Source organism: Caretta caretta, chromosome 19, assembly GCF_965140235.1.
Source record: "Caretta caretta isolate rCarCar2 chromosome 19, rCarCar1.hap1, whole genome shotgun sequence".
Taxonomy (NCBI): Eukaryota; Metazoa; Chordata; order Testudines; family Cheloniidae; genus Caretta; species Caretta caretta.
Window position 1 is genome coordinate 818956 of NC_134224.1, and position 19335 is coordinate 838290.

The following is a 19335-nucleotide window of genomic DNA, read 5'->3' on the forward strand; positions in this document are numbered from 1 at the left end:
AAGACCTTTATAAAGTATTCTGGCGACTGGTGTCTTGGAGATTAAAGATTAAATTTATTTACCAAGCAGATTGCACTTCTCAATAAAGTCCTGGACATCATACCACACCCGGCAACGCACATCATAGCCAGCGCTGAGTTTTGGGTGGCAGCTGTACCCATCACCTAGTCCTCTCTGCCTCACAGCCCCACTCTGTGGAACGCTACTGCCATCTGCTGGCCCCCTTACCTCCACCTCCTTTGTAGGACAAATTCTAGAAAATTATACTTAGTGCTGCAGGCTCATCCATCATTTAAATATTCTTCTGTTTTATTCACATTTGTAAGAAAACTTCTGTGGGCTAATGTTTCCGCTAAATACCAGAATGCTAGACGATCACTAAAGACCCCATTTAAGGAGGGACTTGCATCTGCAGAGTTTAATGTCCTTAGTTTAATCCAATTCTCCCTGTCACTCCAGCAGCCATGCCAGAGTCCATTCATGCTGGGTCTGGAGGGCTGGCGAGAGGGTCACTAGCTCCAGCTACTTATTGATGTAGTCAGTATGTTTTACAATATGCCCTGGTATTGGAGGGGAGGCAGTTTGCTCTAATGGAGACTGTGATGCAGGACTAAGGCAGGAGAAGTCAGGTTCCAAACCTGGCTCTGCTCTTCAACATGGGACACTGGTAAAATTTGCAGTCACCTAAAGTGAGGCACTTTGGCTGGGGTTGTCAAAGGAGCCTAAGGAGTGGGGCGCTCAAATCCCATGGCACTTCAGTCCCTAGGCATCTTCAAAAGCCCAGCCCTAAATCTGTTGGTAGGCATTTTCAAAACAGCCTGGTTCTGAGATACTGAGCGTCTGGAGTTCCGATTTCAGTGGCAGCTGCAGCTCTAGAAGTGGCCAGCTTTTCACTGTGGTGCCTCAATATACAGTCAGAATCCTAACTTCAGGCACCCCACCTCTGAAAATATTGGCCTGACTCCATTTCGCTCTCTGCAGAAGAGAGAGTAGAGTGGCTTATATGCATCACAGGAGTGTTGAGAAGATTCATTTATCTGTACCATGCTTTGATAACATACAGGACTAAATATTAGTAGACATTTTGCAGTCAGCACAGTACAGAGAATTCATATTAGCATTTCTGCCCTGGATTCTGCACACGAAAGCATCACTGAGTAGGAAGATCTGAGGACAGTTATCTGCCTGCCTAGTATTATCTCTACTACACATTTGGAGTGAGCAACTGTTGCTGAGTTTTTTCTCCCCCAGTAGTGGCAGACGATTACCTGTTCTGTTCTTTTCCCTCTGGGGCAGCTGCCATTGGCCACTGTTGGAAGACAGGATACTGGGATAGATGGACCTTTGGTCTGACACTGTATGACCGGTCTTATGTAGGTAATTCATCACTTGCTCCTACACCAAAATTTTTTATTCTAGCTTCTTAAGGTATGAATATACATACAGTGCTGGAGCGCCTCAGCTGTACCGAGACAGCTGCACCACTGCAGCGCATCTGGTGAAGACGATCTATACCGATGGCAGAGAGCTCTCCCGTTGGCATCAAATAACCACTTCCACGGGCGGCATAAGCTATGTCAGCAGGAGAAGCTTTCCCGCAGACACCGCTGTGCACATGAACCCTTATGTCAGTGTAACTTGTCGCTCGGGGGGGTAGAAGAGAGATGCAATGGAACAGAGAAAATAGATGCTTAGAGATTGATCCTAGACTTTTACCGTCTAGAGCACCAGGACAGGAGAGCTGCTCTGGAGCCTTCACCAGACCTAGGCAGATCACCATCCCCTAGCCACAAACTTTACCCCTGTCCCTGGTCAGGGTCCAGTCTCCCCTTTGTTTGTGTATTGTGCACACAAAATGCCTATCAAAAACGTAGTTACAAGCTCAGCATCTCTCTCTTGGGGTTTTCACCAAGGTATCTGGACACCTCTTCTGGGGTTTCCAATGTGTAAATACCAAAACTGAAGCAGAAATCTTCTTGGATTTATTAAACAGAATGTGTTATAGTTACAAATACCCACAGGGCTTACTTTGACAAAACATTAAACTGCAGTGAAAATAAGCCTGATGCTGACAAAATACCAGCATTCTCCATAAGAAGCAACACATTCGTTATGTCAACTAGATCTACACAAGGACGTCAAAAACTATTTCCCAGAAAAATTAACGTTTCCGTTGGAATTTGAATTTGTAAACAGGTGGGCTATTTATGGTTTCTTTCTTCACCTTCACTTTGTAAGTTTTGTCCTGAAACAAAAACAAACAATTATTTTTTTTCCTATCAAATGATGAGAGAAACGTACCCTATGGGGAGAAAATGGAAGTGCTGGTGGAACTGGAGGTGCAGATTAGCTTCAGTAGTAACTGCGCAATTCCTCATCTTTAGTGGGAGTGGGCAGAAGATATTTTCATCTGCTTTTTCGTCTAATTGTGGTGCTAGCCACACAACCCCTTTCTGTGACTGGCAAGTCCCCACTGACACAGAAAATCTCTTTAGAGTCATTGGAATTTTGAGGATCTGTTCCTAATCTAGAGAGACCACAACCTCCTCGTTCCTCCCTTCTGCTACTCCACAGCTCCAGTTTCAAATTTACGCAGCACTTTACAGTAGATTGATCAGGCTACACAGAGAACTGACTCTGCCCTAAATTTATGGAACACAGGCCTGAATGGGTTCAATATCATATAAACAAGTTATCTGTGCTACCATTACAGCAGGAATGTTTCTTGGTAACTTTTATAAGGAGCTACCTGAAATGCTCCACAACAAGTAAGGAAACGTGGACACACACATACACAACCTGTTCTCAGTTCTAAGACCCTCAACAAGTAGAGTCCAAAGAACAAGAGTTAAGTCTTTGTTCCCTCACCAAGAGGTCTTTGCGTGCCTGGATCTTCTGAGCAATAATAAACATCTTCTTTTCACGCTCAATACGCTGTTTCAGGAGGCTGTACTGGTGCTTCCTTTGTTGGGCTAATTTCTGAAGGAGGAAAAGAGCATTTTTCAGTAGAGCAAAAGAACAAGAAAAATATATTCTCTCCCTCAACTCATCCCAGGCTGCCAGGGATCACACTTAGGGTGACTCTCTGAGTTTTTGATTAAATAAAAAACCATGCAAGTTCCACAAACGAAAAGTTCTATTGAAGTACCCAATACCAATTTTGTGGTTGCTTCCAAAAGGCTCATTGTTTAACACCTTGAGCTGAGATTTCCTTGCACATACCATATTTCTAGCAGGGACCTAAGGGGTTAACACAGGCAAGATAATTAGGACAACAGGCCACTGGGTCTTCTCCGATGATATGTGGCTGGAATCTTGGTTTCACAGCTCATCCAAAAGTCAATATGCCACAGCAGCAAAGGACCTCCTAGCTTCTTCTTCTTCTTGTCCTTTGTGACTAAAAATGATGCTGACATTTTTACAGCTTGTAGGTGTGGTTGTGGCTAAGACCACCAGTGCATGAGTGGCAGTCCTTTCTGAATGAAGGGCAGAGCTTGCTCAGTGCTGAGAAAGAGATTACAGTCTATACCTGCTGAGTCTGCTGCTGTTTACACTCAGCCACTATATGGCTCTTGAGGCACAGAAGCTAATCTTGAACTGGATAACCTTCTAGCGCCATGCTGGGTTTTAGCTCTGTACTGATTCAGAGCAAAAAGGGTCACCAAGACCAGTTCCTGAAGTCAAGATATTGCTTGGAGACCTCCCAGTCAAACAGTAACCCACCTGATTCTGCTTAACTTGTGAGAGCTGATGGGCTCAAAGCACAAGGTGGCACGGCTGCAGGTGTGACCTCATTAATATCATTGAACAGGACAGTTCCCAACATGTTTACAATGTGACTAAGTCTTTGGAAGAGGAGAAAACCCATCAGTTGAAACTAGTCCAACCACTTTAACGCCAAGTCAGAGTGAGAGGGCTGGCAGGAGGGAGGGGAGTGGGGAACGTTATCTGACATCTGATTTAAGAAGAACATGCTGCAATCTTATGAGCAATTTTAAACACCTTTATTTTTACCTTATTGCACATACTGACTCAAGCTTACAAGACTGCCCAATATATCCAAACTAATTAGGAGGCATTTATACTGCTAAACCCATGCTTAGCTGCTTCTGAGAGAGCGAGAACTGCTATGAAATTAAAACATCAGGAGCAAAGCTGGTGCTGTATAAGCAATTCAAGCTGGAGAACAGAGGCCTGTGTGAAACATATTTTAAATTAAAGAACAGCTAGGAAATGAGATTTCAGCCTAAATAGCTTCACAGGAAAGAGGAGGAGGCAGAGTACTGGATCACAAACCCCACTGTGTTCAAAGACAGAAAGAAAGAGAATCCAAGTATAACTTTATTAACCAAAAGCCATAGAAATAACAGAGGAGACAAATCTCTGCATATATCCAGGGTATTATGATTGCCAGGTGCAAAGGAGAGGCAGAGTCTGTATATTTGTATCTACTAAAGCCACCCATTTCACAGGAAGCTCCTCTGTATCCCCACTTAGGGCTACAAGATTCTTTTTTTGTTGTTTTTTTGAAGTGCTCAGATGCAGCATTATTACACTTATATATATATAAACAAACAAATGAATGAAGTCTCCCCATACCAGAACTTCTTAAAATCCTGGAATCCCAATAAAACACCATTTCTATAAGGAACAGAGACAGCAGTAAAATACCAAATCTGCACATGGAGTCACCAGTAGTTCTCTCTGTACTTCACGCTGTACTTCCCAATAGCACTTTTGGAGTGGATACTAATGGTTGCCTCAGTGGAAGAGAATTAACAGGGCCATAAGAAGAGAGACTCCTAAGAAAAAAGTCCACCATCCGTGCAGGACTTGTAAGATGTAGCATAAATCCTATTAGCATCAATTTAAACTGCCTCTTTTAGGGAGCAAAACTATCAAAAGACAATGAAGCTTCTGCAAGAGACATACTCAGCAGCATAGTGTGCACTCATGCTATGCCACCTTACTACATATGTTCTGCCAATCCATCTCAAGCCTGACATCCAGCACCATTTCTTACTCCTGTTCTGGTAAGGAAAGAATGCCTGTCATGCCCACTGTTTTGCAGTGCAGACAAGTGTCCCTAATTCACCAGGATGTGACTAAACTGCTTTTCTGCTTCTGGTCTTAGGGAAGATTTGACTACAGGATTCCAGATATGAAAGGCTGGCACCATGAGTACGGATGCCAATCAGTCCCTGACTCTTAGTCACTGTGCCCCTCAACCCCTGGTATCACCAACAAAAAGCCTTAGACTATAAAAGCAAACTTGTTCACCCAGAGAACGCTCCAATGGACTCTTCCTAGTGCCCGTTACATTTTTAAAAGTAAAGTGCAAGGACCCCATTTGCTACTGAATGCTAAATCACAAAGGGTGGCAAAAGAGTCTACCTTTAAATGGGCTGGCTGAGTGGCTCCTTTTACTGTTTCCTTCTGCAGGGTTTCAATGGTAGGTCGGTTATACACTCTGTCCACTAGCTCTGGGGATGTGTTCAGGTGAGTTGCAACATCAAATTCTTGAACTAAAACCATTTTTTAAAAAGAATTTAAGATTAGTAACGAGAGCTCAGCAAATTTCTTGGGACAGATTCAGCATTTCATCCAAATATGTGGCTTATACTTGCTAGGAGATGGAGAGTACCAGGTCACGTTTTGCCCTATGCAGGTGTGAGGTCCAGCCCAACTGCCCGAGCAAGCGGGACAATCCATCTCCTTCACTGTTCAATAATGAGCCCCAGAGCCTCAGACAAGTCACCATTTCTGAGACAGGATCCCCCTCAAAGAGAAAGGTGTGAAGGAACAACCACACAATTTTAAAGATTTGGGGACAGCCTAAAGATGCTGAAGGGAAGTTCTTTTTCAATAAACAAAGCCCTAATCTCACCTTCTTTTTTGGTATCAAAAAAGAACACGTGCTTGTTTGAGTGCTTCCCCCGAGCGTCCAACAGGTGGAGCTCCGATTTCATCCTTTCAATTTTCTGTGGGGAGGAGAAAAAACTTAGCCTTCAGAAGTGGGCAACGCTTCCTTTGTGTCTCAGCAATAACTATTTTCTTAATATCTAAACTCTTCATTCCTATTCATTCTTTTGTAAACAGATAACAACCAGACAATTAGTCCATTCTTTACATGTGTGTCTCTTTGAAACCTTGTCAATTCAAGAAGAATTTAAAGTACTATCCCTCCCCGAACCCCTGGTTAGGTTTGTAATTTTACAATCATTTTCCTATTTTTCTCTCCTGTTTGCTGCATGAGAAAGCCACACAAACAAGAGGAAACTAACCACATAGATCTCAGAGTAGCAGCTGTGTTAGTCTGTCTTCGCAAAAGGAAAAGGAGGACTTGTGGCACCTTAGAGACTAACAAATTTATTTGAGCATAAGCTTTCGTGAGCTACAGCTGAATGCATCCGATGAAGTGAGCTGTAGCTCACGAAAGCTTATGCTCAAATAAATTTGTTAGTCTCTAAGGTGCCAAACTTCTCCTTTTCTTTTAACCACATAGAGGAAAGAATAGAAATGACTATCCTCAAAGTACTGGCAAAGACACAAAGGCTTTTGTTTCTCTAGTCTCATTACAGAGATCTTAGGTGCTATTGTAACAGCAGATATAACATTTTCAGACGGAACTTGATCTAAATTGACTGCATCCCTTTAAAACTAAACAGTTATTTCAGAATCAATAATTTTCAGTTCACGCTAAACATCAGAAACGAGGCTAAGCATTTAATGTCTAAAATCTACATAATGTTTTACGATAGTTTATCCAGCATACCATGCACTGTCTAAGCAACGGAGCAGTCTAGGACATAGTTTCAATCAAAGACCCCCATATACAACTGAGCTGTATTGACATTTTCTTTTGTCATTTCTGGTATGACTGAAATCTGACAAATGATCAAACAAATGCCTATCAGCCAATGGAACAAATGAAGTTAAAATGTATTCATTATGAACAAACTGGACGATAATGAGAGGATCAGTAAAGACTATTACCTTAGCCTCTGCCACTCTTTTCATTTCTATATATTTGAGATCCTGTGTCCTCATCACCTTCAGCTGTTCCTGGGTCACCTCTTCCTTTGGCTGCTTAATTACATGAACTCCATCCTAAAAGCAAACAAAGTACATTAACTGCAGAGATGAACACGCTCCTAAAAGTAAGGCCTTGTCTACACCAGTGGTTCTCAAAGCCGGTCCACCGCTTGTTCAGGGAAACTCCTGGAGGGCCGGGCTGGTTTGTTTACCTGCCGCATCCGCAGGTTTGGCCGATTGCGACTCCCACTGCCCGCGGTTCGCTGCTCCAGGCCAATGGGGTCTTGGGAAGCGGCACGGGCCGAGGGATGTGCTGGCCGCTCTTCCTGCAGCCCCCATTGGCCTGGAGCAGGGAACCATGGCCAGTGGGAGCCGCAATCGGCCAAACCTGCGGACACAGTAGATAAACAAACTGGCCCACCCCGCCAGGGGCTTTCCCTGAACAAGTGGCGGACCGGCTTTGAGAACCACTGGTCTACACTACAAAGTTGTCTCAGCAAGAGTTATGCCGCTTTACTTAAAGCACTTTAATTAAAATCGCTATTGCATGTCCATACTAGTTCCTTGTGTCAGCAGAGTGCATCCATACTAACAGCTCTTGCATCGACAGAGAGAGAAATGCACTGTGGTAGCTATCCCACTGTGCAACTGGCTGCAGGGTGCTTTGGGAAGGGCTTGAAATGCCTCATGAGGCAGGTATAGCATCACATGATGCAGGTTTCTCAATCCCATCATTCAAGGGGCATCCTAGCAGATTGTCAGTGGCTTTTCAGCTGGATCCTGTGATGGGGGGAGGGACAGGTCGGGGGGGGGGGAGGGGGGGGGCAGGCTGACTGACCTATCCTGAAGTGGGGGAGGGGAACCCAACACCCCCCGCCCTCTCCCTTGCCAGCCTCCAGCTTTGCTCAGCACAGCCTGCAGTTGTGATTCCCTCTAAGTTTTCCCACAGCCTCCATAGCTTCTGGGAGCAGCATCCCGGGCAGCTCTGCGGGCTCTCTGTGCTGAAGAATGTCAAAGCAGTCCCCCACACCCGCCCAGCCGCAGTCTGCCTGCTGCGGTGTACCTAGCGCAGGGCAGAACAAAAGGTGCATTCCAACGATTTGCTCTTTGCGCACTCAGCTGCAAGATACTTTCCAGAGGGGAGAGGCACATGCCTGCAGATCAAACCAGCGAGCAGAGCGGTCATGGCAGGCATTGTGGGACACTGGCGTCGACAAAACGAACAGCAGAGTCTACACTGATGCTTTGCTGCTTTAACTTTACAGCAAAAGGCTTTATGCAGCTTGTTGAGGTGGTTTTGTCAGCAAAACGGCAGAGTTTTGCCGCCAAAAGTAGCTTTGTAGTGTGTACACCTCCCCTGTTTTGCCGACAAAAGCTGCCTTTTGCCAACAAAACTTTGTAGTGTAGACAAGGCCTAAGCTACTAGGGCAGAGGAAGAGCCCTTCAATGCCCTACTCTTCTAATAAAGACTCCAGAGGGTAAAATGAGCATCTCCCCTGATATCAGGAGCAGGCCACTCTACAGCCAGCCACAGTGGGTACCAGGCTATTTAATCATATATAATAATTTTTTTTATGGGGGAGGGGGGGAGAGGCAGAAGAAACCCAGACATTCATTACTCAAAGCAGAATAAGGCCACCCTGTCTGAATACAACAAACCAGATTCTCACCTGGAGGTACACACGGGTCATTTTAAAATAAAACTCATCAGGATTTTTCTCCAGGGCTTTCTTGCGAAGTGCTTTGAGCACATTCTGTTTCTTGTGATAGTCACTGAAAAACAAGACAGTGTGTTTGACACCACCTGCATTCACGTGGGCACACCCACCAAATGAAACACTCAATAATGATGCTAAATCCTCAAGAGCCTTGCAGCAGCACAAAAGACATTTAAACAGAAGGAGAAATCCACAGACCATTTATCCCCTGGATTTATTCCTCTCTCCACCTGTTCAGGGCTACAGTCCTAGCTGCGGCTCACTCATCCCACCCGCCAGTCTCAGGGAGAGCAGAGCCAGACCTGCAAGAAGCTCGCCTCCGAGGAAAGCGGGTTTGGGTTTCTTTTTAAGGTTGGTGGTCGCCACTGTAAGAGTGGGCTCTTCTCCACCCAGGGCTCCGCTCTCAACACCAGACACGCCAGCGTTCACACGGAACCTGCCGGTCCCACCACGCCCAGGAGGATGCCCAGAGGAGTAAAGCCAAGCCCCCGCCGACCCGGCCGCAGGGCCCCAGGGAAGTCCGGGGCGGCAGGAAACCCCGAACAAGGCGACCTCCGCTCCGGCTGCACCGCGGTCAGCTCCCGGGGACCCCCCCCCAGCCCCGGAGACCTCCGCCCCCCCCGGGGACCCCCCCGCCCCGCGCCCCCCGGGGACCCCCCCCAGCCCCGGAGACCTCCGCCCCCCCCGGGGACCCCGCCCCGCGCCCCCCGGGGACCCCCCCGCCCCGGGGAAGCCCCCCGCCCGAGCCGGGCGCGGCGGGACTCACTCGGCGCGGCGCTTGTAATCCTCCTTCTTCTCCAGCAGGCCCAGCCTCCTGCGGGACCGGAGCTGGAAAAGCGAGACACGGGGCTGAGCGAGGCGCTGCCGGCGGGGCCCCGGGGGAGGTTCCCGGGTAGAAGGGACGCTGGGGGGGGGGGGACCCTTGCCTCGCGCGCGGCGGGCTCGGAGGGGGGGGGGGGCGGCCCCTACCTCGCGCGCGGCGGGCTGGGGGGGGGGGGGGCGGCGGCCCCTGCCTCGCGCGCGGCGGGCTCCTGGGGGGGGGGGCGGCCCCTGCCTCGCGCGCGGCGGGCTCGGGGGGGGGGGGGGGGGCGGCGGCCCCTGCCTCGCGCGCGGCGGGCTGGGGGGGGGGGGGGCGGCGGCCCCTGCCTCGCGCGCGGCGGGCTGGGGGGGGGGGGGCGGCGGCCCCTGCCTCGCGCGCGGCGGGCTCGGGGGGGGGGGGGCGCGGGGGCCTCACAAGGGCCCGACGCGGCGTCTCGCGGCCTCACCTGTCCCCGCTCCCGGTGCTCCCGCTGCCCGGCCTTGGCCGCTTTCCTGAAGGCGGCCGCCATGGCGCAGGCTGCGGGGGCTCGGCCGGATCGGGCTCGGGCTGGGGCCGGCGCCGCTCCCGGAAGCGCCCTCAGCATCCGGGGAAGGGAGGCGCCCGCTGCGCCCCCGCAGCTTCCACCGGGCCCCAGCCCCGGCGCGGCCTCCCGGAAAACGTCAACTGAGGCGCGGGGGTCCGGGGGTGCAGAGATGCCCAGAGGTGCCCGGGGGTCACGGGGGTCACGGGGTGCAGAGATGCCCAGAGGTGCCCGGGGGTCACGGGGTGCAGAGGTGCCAGGGGGTCACGGGGTGCAGAGGTGCCAGGGGGTTAGGGGTCACGGGGAGCATGGATATTAGGGGGTCAGAGGCTCCAGGGACACCTGCGGGTCAGGGGTCACAGGGAACAGAGACTCCCAGGAGTCAGGGGGTTGCTGGGGTCAGAGGCTCAGGGGCAGCATAGTTGAGAGGGGTAAAAGGGATCACAGGGCTCAAATGCCCTTTGCCTTCCTGTCCTGTATCACTGGACTGGGGTGGCCTTGGCTCCCTCCCCCCACATCCAGCCTCCTTGGGTGCTCTGCTCCTCCATCTAGCAGAGAAAGGTACACCACCAACTAAATGCTGGGAGTTGGAGCTAGACAAACTCAGACTGGAAAGAAGTGTACATTTGTAACAGTGAGAGTAAGTAACCATGGAAACAACTTCCCCAGGGTCATGGGGGAGTCTCCATTACTGATCATTTTTAAATCAAGATTGGGTGTTCTCCTAAAATATCTTCCCTAGGAATATTTTGGGGAAGTTCCATGGCCTGTACTATAAAGGAAGTCAGGCTAGATGATCACAATAATAGAATCCTAGAATATCAGGGGTGGAAGGGACCTCAGGAGGTCATCTAGTCCAACCCCCTGCTCAAAGCAGGACCAATCCCCAACTAAATCATCCCAGCCAGGGCTTTGTCAAGCCTGACCTTAAAAATATCTAAGGAAGGAGATTCCACCACCTCCCTAGGTAACCCATTCCAGTGCTTCACCACCCTCCTAGTGAAAAAGTTTTTCCTAATATCCAACCTAAACCTCCCCCACTGCAACTTGAGACCATTACTCCTTGTTCTGTCATCAGCTACCACTGAGAACAGTCTAGATCCATCCTCTTTGGAATCCCCTTTCAGGTAGTTGAAAGCAGCTATCAAATCCCCCCTCATTCTTCTCTTCTGAAGACTAAACACTCCCAGTTCCCTCAGCCTCTCCTCCCCCCTAATAATTTAAGCACAGTAGGTCCATCAGGCCTTGGAATCTATGAAACTGGGCAGGGGTGTTAAAACCAGGCCGGGTGCAGATCCACAGAGTTCAGTGGGAGAGCCATCCCTGTCTACACTGTTAGGTATGAGAGGAGTAGCCATGTTTGTCTGTATCCACAAAAACAACAAGGAGTCTGGTGGCACCTTAAAGGCTAACAGATTTATTTGGGCATAAGATTTTGTGGGGAAAAAACCCACTTCTTCAGATGCATGGAGTGAAAATTACAGATGCAGGCGTAACTATGCTGAAACATGAAGAGAAGGGAGATACCTTACAAGTGGAGAACCAGTGTTGACAGGGCCAGTTCAATCAGGGTGGATGTGATCCATTCCCAATAATTGATGAGAAGGCGTCAATTCCAAGAGAGGGAAAATTGCTTTTGCAGTGAGCCAGCCACTCCCAGTCACTATTCAAGCCCAAATTAGTGGTGTTAAATTGGCAAATGAATTGTAGCTCTGCAGTTTCTCTTTGAAGTCTGTTTTTGCAGTTTTTTTGTTGAAGTATGGCTACTTTTAAATGTTACAGAATGTCCATGAAGATTGAAGTGTTCTCCTACTGGCTTTTTTATGTTACCATTCCTGATGTCTGATTTGTGTCCATTTATTCTTTTACGTAGAGACTGTCCGGTTTGGCCAGTGTACATGGCAGAGGGGCATTGCTGACACATGGTGGCATGGATCACATTAGTAGATGTGCAGGTGAATGAGCTCCTGATGGTGTGGCTCATGTGGTTGGGTCCTTTGATGGTGTCGCTAGAGTAGATATGGGGACAGAGTAGGCAACAGGGTTTGTTACGGGAGGATTGGACCACCACCACTTTCACAAAATTATGATGAATCTTGAACAATGTCTTGTGAGGTATCACTGGAAAAGACATAATCTGTTACATGCATTTCAACAGGAATGTGACTCATCGTTGTGTGTGAAGTGATGAGATTTTGCTATAGATTTGTTACTGAAACATGCTGTAAGTCTGGGAAACATCCACAGACTAGTTCCTTAGAAATAAGGGATTGGGAACACAACCCTTAGATGTCAAGCCTCACGTAAACAAAGGATGTAAGCAAGAATTTGCAATTAATCTGAAGGACTGAATGCAGGGCGTGACACAGCAAGGATTTTTCCAGCACTGGGAGGAGAGTATAAAATAAGGGACAATGACATCACCAGGCCACCTCTCCTCCTCCCCATATTGAAGGTAACAAGATTGTTTGGAAGACGTAGAAACATTTGAACTGGGTGGGAGTGGTCCTAACTGGAAAAACTTTCCAGTTGGCACAGACTACTATAGGGTTTTGGTTTCAGAGGAACAGCCGTGTTAGTCTGTATTCGCAAAAAGAAAAGGAGTACTTGTGGCACCTTAGAGACTAACCAATTTATTTGAGCATGAGCTTTCGTGAGCCACAAAGAGAAACCTTATCACTTCAAATTTGATTTAGCTTGGTAAAGTTTAGGAATTGGACTGCAATTGTATCTTTTATTTCTTTTTGTAATCAGTTCTGATTTTCTTTGCCTATACCACTTATAATCACTAAAATCTGTCTTTCTGTAGTTAATAAACTTATTTTAATGTTTTAGCTAAGCCTGTGTGTTTTTGACTGAATTTTGGGGAATCTACTCAGGTTACAAAGGCTGGTGTATATTCGTATCCTTTGATGGAATGACAAACTAATTAATGAGCTTACTCTGATCAAGGGGGTCTTGAGCAAGGTAAGACTCAGATTTTTGGGGTGCAAGGCTGGCACGACGGGTAGGCAGATGTTGCCCCATTTGTAATTCAAGAGTGGCTAGGCATAGCATTCTGGTGTATGTCTTGGGGGGTGACTTGCATGCTGGAGGCTGGGGTGAGTGGGCGCAGTGGCAGCTCACACAGCAAAACGGCATAGTGCACACCAGACTGGAGAGTTCAGGGGGCACAGCAATTCCACAGCCCAAAATATACTCTGAGGCATGTCACACTCAGTCAATAGGCTTTCTGCAGTATTGCCAGTGCCGAAAGGGTCCCCAAAGTCACAAGACTGGCTTAAAAGTCATTAGGTTTTTTTAAAGGTGGCATCTTTTTATTTGGCATCTGGTTTTTAATCTGTAGGTCACACTGGGAGTCACATTTGCAAGCTCTTTTCCTCAACCATGAGGGCTGGCAACTTAATTGTTTCTCTTAATCCTAGCTGAGTTTCTCAAGTACATAGTCACTTATCTCCAGGAACTGGGACTTTAAGTAAAATATCAAATATTGTGAGACTTGTAATAACATTGTGAGAATGGGTAACACTGTTTCTGTGACCTAATAGGGCTTTTCATTTCAACTTCTGTGGTTCATTGTGGAGTTATTTTTATTATCTCACATATGAAAAGCTCTGGGCACGACTGGTTCATTTCAGCTCCTTCACAGCCAAACCTGGTGGCAGGGACTGCTTCAATTTCTCAGCCTTTTCCTCGTCTGTGATGGCCAGAGTGTAGACATACCGGCTGCAATGCACCTTAAATTTCACATTGTCTGGGAGGCTTGCAAACTCCCCAATCCTCAGTTCAACATAATGACACAACAGCCTGATGCAAGCCCCTTCACAGTGAAATGGAGGTAGGGAATACAGAAGATTTTGCAGCATGTTAGGGTATTTGTCATCTGAAAAAAATCAAACAAATGGATTTTTGTTTTGTTACAGTGACAATGCCTCTCTAAATTAATACTATTAATTATGTTAATCTGTGATAAAATCATTTTATTCTATTGAAAATATTTGACTTTGAAACTGTGTTACACAGCTGTTGAGAGAATTTAATAGCTTAAAACAACTGTGATTTGGTGTGCTGTTTTCTCAACATCCTACAGGAGAGAGTTTTGGCTCAAAAAGTCTCCTGGGGCCAGTTTAATTCAGGTGATACTTCACTAGAACCCAGACTTGTCTACAGAGCTAAAGGCAGTGTCTAGGATTTAAGGGTTTAGACAGACATTGAGGGGGAGAAGGGATCACATTTGGGATCTCCACATTTGCATCTGTCTTCAGACACCTTGGAAGTGCCTTTCTTGTTCATGGTGGCAGCAATCTGTCTTCAAATGAAAGGGTGGAGCCTCCCGCTGAACACTCCCCTTCTCTATTTCCCTCCCCACAGTTCTCTGTAATGTGGAAAGTATGCGTGTTTCCCCATTGCAACTTCTTTGGCTGGCATTGCCACATTTACAAACAGCCTTGTGTCTTAATCCAATTACAGCACCCTGGGACCTCGGAAATTTTACCAGAAACCCTCATTTGGCTGAACCACTAAGATTTATTTATGAAAATAAAACCTAGAATACTTGACTAAAACTTCTGCAGATAGTTGTCTATTCCTTGCCAAGCTGTGGCAAAGTCAAAAATACTAGAAATAAGTTCTTGCACTGTTAAACAACATTCTTTTATTGATTCTGTTACTTGCTATACTGAGATATGTATCAATCAAGAGTCTGATATTGGCTGTGAGTGTTATGACAACATAATTGAATGTTACTGAAAACCTGCATTTTGACTGGTAACAGATTTGTCACATCTCTGCAGGTTCCTGTCTTCGTACCTGATCACTACGAGACTGGGAGCTGGAGAAGCAAGCCACAGGTGAAAATAGACCCTTGAGTTTGTTTCTCTATATACAATAAAAGTGTTGCCCATTGTCATAGATACCATGGGTTTAATCCTGCTTCCATTGAGGTCAATTGCAAAACTCTTATTGACTTCAGTATGTGCAAGATTAGAGTCCTAAAATACATATATTTTCTGCCATGGCTTATTGTGGCTCAGACCTTTGCTCTCTCCTGCCTTTCCTCTCTTCCACTGGTTGGAAGCATCATCTGTTCTCTTGACATCATGCGTGTTGGTGAATTCCAGGATTGATGTGGCAGCAGTTGTGAATGTCCTGTTTTCTTGTAGGGAAGTTTGTCTCTTTCCTATGAAGACTGTTGAGCTCTCTCTTGCTGATGAAAAGATAGAGGTTTTGTTTTCACACCAACAGCACAATCTCTTTATAACATTAGAAGAGATGCCTCTGTTTAAAAAACAAACAAAAAACCTTATTGACTGTATAGGGGCTGGGTGGCTCAAAGAAATGGGTTATGGAGACTTCAATTTTTAGGTTTTAAGCTTGATTCTGACCTAGATCAAAGTGAGTGAATATTGTTACCATTTTTTGGCTGTTCAGTGACCTATGAGAAAGTGGATTCAACCTAGTTCCAAATGGGCATAACCGCTTGTCATAAAATTCATCGTCACAATTCAGAGTAGCAGCCGTGTTAGCCTGTATTCACAAAAAGAAAAGGAGTACTTGTGGCATCTTAGAGACTAACAAGTCTCTACGTAAAAGAATAAATGGACACAAATCAGACGTCAAGAATTATAACATTCAAAAACCAGTCAGAGAACATTCAATCTCTCTGGTCACTCAATTAGAGACCTAAAAGTGACAATTCTTCAACAAAAAATCTTCAAAAACAGACTCCAAAGAGAGACTGCTGAATTGGAATTAATTTGCAAACTGGATACAATTAACTTAGGCTTGAATAGAGACTGAGAGTGGATGTGTCATTACACAAAGTAAAACTATTTCCCCATGTTTATTCCCCCCCGCCCCCCTTCCTCAGACGTTCTTGTCAACTGCTGGAAATGGCCCACCTTGATTATCACTACAAATGGTTTTCTTCCCCCCCCCCCCCCCCCCGCTCTCCTGCTGGTATTAGCTCATCTTAAGTGATCACTCTCCTTACAGTGTGTAGGGGAACACCCATTGTTTCATGTTCTCTGTGTATATAAATCTCCCCACTGTATTTTCCACTGAATGCATCCAATGAAGTGAGCTGTAGCTCACGAAAGCTTATGCTCAAATAAATTGGTTAGTCTCTAAGGTGCCACAAGTCCTCCTCATCATCACAATTGGCACTATTTGGTCTTCTGGTTGGCAATCTGAGCTCAGACACAAGTACAATCATTTTGGCTAGACTGTGCACCAAATAGTTTAGATTTGACTTTAAGGCTATAAGCTTCTTGGGCAGGGATTGTCTTTATTTTTCTGTCTTGAACAGGGTGGGGAAGATAGCATTTAACAAATACATTGTATAATGAAATGTAAGAAATCTGTGCAGTTGGTGACCATGTGAATCACTTTCTATATCCTGCGCCTCAGGTCCCTATCTGTGAAATGTGGATAGTACTTCCCTACCTCACAAGGCCATTATGATGATAAAACCCATTAATGATAGTGAGGTGCTCAGATACTTCAGGTGATGAAGTCCAGATAAGTACCCAGATGGAGCAGAATCCCCAAATTACCACTTAACCTTAACTTGAGCTGTAGTTCCCTTCAAAATTACAACAGACTTTTAGCACACTGAGGAAAGATCTATTCAATGACTTAATGATGGAAAAACAAACCTTTACTATGATCCAAGTGACCTCGCTAGTCTAAACAAAGAGTGAGTCACCAAGGAAGGAGTGACCCTGGGTGTAGCATCTGCAGAGAGTGACTTAAAGCTGAGATCTACTCAGTACAGCTCCTAGTGACTCAACTGGCAGACAGAAGATTCTGACAAAAGAGAAAATGGGAGGCTATAATCCAAACTGAACTAAACCATAAACTTTGAGCTGTGCAATGGACACCTCTCTTGAAATGGCTATTTGCCTCCAATATTCTAGTTCCAGACAGTTTGGCTGCATGGTCGATCTATTGTACGTCATGTTCCCAGTGTATCCTATATACCAAAATTAGACATGTACTAGAAAAAAGTGAAATGTGGCAAAGATTTTCCTTCCTTGGTACAATCCATCCACTTTTACAATGTTATCTTTACTCATGCTGTGAGGAGAAATTGAAAACCAGCAGTGCACAAACCACACACAAATTGGAGGTTTGTTTCACAGATGCACCAAAAAGATACCTTAATTTTAGAGACGGCATCCAGCTAGAATTGTGTGAATCTGTTAATCCTCTGGTCTTAATGAAAAATTCCAATCTGAGTGCTGACCTGGGAGTGGGTGGGTGTCATATATGACTTGCTTGCTGCATTCCATTTCTTCTTATAATTCATTGGCCTTTCTGCAACATTCCTTTCTTGAAATTCATCTGTGGGGTTCCCTCTTCTCCTCATGGAACCACAATAAAGTTGTTTTCTATTCTTTATATCTAAATCTTCATTTAGCACAAAATGGCACTGCTAGACGGATTCCTGGTTTGATTTACTTAACTCCACTATTCACATTTGAAGGTTTCTACACTTCCTAAGCACCTCACTGACTATAATATCAGCTTAATATCTGATATGTCCTTTCTCAGAGGATTCTACCATGCCTTTGCAAAACACAGACTCAAGGATTTAATAGGTCTCTTCATCTCTAACTACTGAGAATTTAAGTCCATTTAAAGATTTTACTTTTATCTTATAAGACCCTTTTAGATTTTAGAAATTTTATGGTACGTTTTGTTCTTTTGAAGTTCCATGTGAGAGATTTCCTGCCAGCAGGAATCTGCTTCAGACTGGTCTGGATTTTGGGCAGGGATCCCAGCTCTATTGGCTAGCTAGGACAGGCCCCAATGAATAGAAGATGAGGGGGCAAAAGTGGCTGGTAAGCCCCTAACATTACAATGCTTTTGTGGCCACATCTTCCGCTGATGTAAATCACAATAGCTTTATTTAAGTCAATGGAGCTATGTCAGTTCACAGCAGCTGACGATCTGTCCATTTATGTTTTAAAAAGAGAAGAAAAATCCCAAACTCAAGCAAAATTTACCTCTGCAGCCTGGCCTGTGGATAATGTCCTGGTTTGTGTCATGTTTGAGATGAACAAAATGCACAAATTATTTATTTCATCTGCCTTTAAATGTCCAAAATGGGTACTAGACAAAACTCTTGAAACATAAACTAATACGTGAGAGACCTAATTAATTTAGAAAAAAGTGAAAAAATTAGGTTTTTTAAATTGTATCTAATTTAATTAGAATTTTACAGTTCAGTTAGCAGCAAAAGAAGACTCTGTTGTAGGAGCTGTGGGTCTTTGTGAACTGACTGGCTATGTGGTCTGCTAAGGGCAAGAAATAATAGGCAGATGAATGATCCTTCCAAAGCAAAATCACACAGTCCATCCAGGTCTATCAGATATTCTGTCCTATTTGTTCTCAGATGCTCCTGTTCACTGTAAAGTAAAGCAAATGATGAAACAATAAAAGGCACCCAACGCAAACAGCAATTCAGCAAAACAAAGAGAAACAAAGATAACTGAGGAACTGCACCTTTGTCCGTAATAAAGGGAGGAACCAAGGAGAAAGCAAGTGGTCAGACACTTCTTGTATTTAATATGTTTAAATGATTTGCGAAAATTCTCATTTTCTGCTGTGGCACTCCCTACAAAATCCAGGGTTGCAGAGCAAGAGAACACTGTGATTCCTGGCTTGATGAGCACAACAGCTCCCAGGAGGTGGTGCTCCAGGGCAAGAGTTGGAGGAGGTTGGTGCAGACATTTTCAAACTACCTTTAAGAGAAAGGATTCAATGCAGGAAAAAGAAAAGGAGTACTTGTGGCACCTTAGAGACTAACCAATTTATTTGAGCAGTTTCACAAGGCTCATTCCCTTTCCAGCAGCCACTGGCTGCTGCCAGGACTTTCCCAAAGTACAGCAGCTAGTACGTCTCTCTGGTGACCTCAGAGAAAGAACAGTGGTAAGAGCAGCTCTGACTGAAGACTATGGCTACCGTGAAGCCTTATTATATGTTGTTTGCAGGCTTGTTGTCGCCATGTTGGTCCCAGGAAATTAGAGAGACAAGCTGGGTGAGGTAATATCTTTTATTGGACCAACTTCTGTTGGTGAAAGAAACAAACTTTCAAGCGACACAGAGCTCTTCAATACATATTTTCCTGCCAATAAAGTTTAATTAAACTGAACTGAATTAAATTAATTCCTTGGTTCATCTACAATTTTTATATCTGTCCTCCTCCTTTACACAACTCTGGGTTGAACTTTCTTCTT

General features: G+C 45.6%; 1 protein-coding gene across 1 annotated transcript; it reads right to left on the reverse strand.

The window, feature by feature from the left end:
• Positions 1–1960: 1960 nt before the first annotated feature.
• UTP11 (UTP11 small subunit processome component) lies at positions 1961–10176 on the reverse strand. The gene is made up of 8 exons (XM_048825993.2): positions 10019–10176; positions 9520–9581; positions 8706–8808; positions 6997–7110; positions 5888–5981; positions 5395–5525; positions 2869–2979; positions 1961–2245 (listed from the first exon to the last, which is right to left on the reverse strand). Exons 1-8 carry the CDS (start codon positions 10154–10156, stop codon positions 2162–2164), a joined length of 837 nt encoding a protein of 278 aa, XP_048681950.1. The 5' UTR covers positions 10157–10176; the 3' UTR covers positions 1961–2161.
• Positions 10177–19335: the final 9159 nt, after the last annotated feature.

What these genes read in the sequence shown, in the direction of transcription:
- UTP11 (XM_048825993.2), bottom strand. Translation starts at nt 10,156, where the DNA reads ATGCTGAGGGCGCTTCCGGGAGCGGCGCCGGCCCCAGCCCGAGCCCGA. An exon ending in GATTACAAGCGCCGCGCCGA is followed by an intron (nt 8,809 to 9,519) that starts GTGAGTCCCGCC and finishes CTTGTTTTTCAG; the next exon opens with TGACTATCACAAGAAACAGA. An exon ending in AGGCACGCAAAGACCTCTTG is followed by an intron (nt 2,246 to 2,868) that starts GTGAGGGAACAA and finishes TTTTTGTTTCAG; the next exon opens with GACAAAACTTACAAAGTGAA.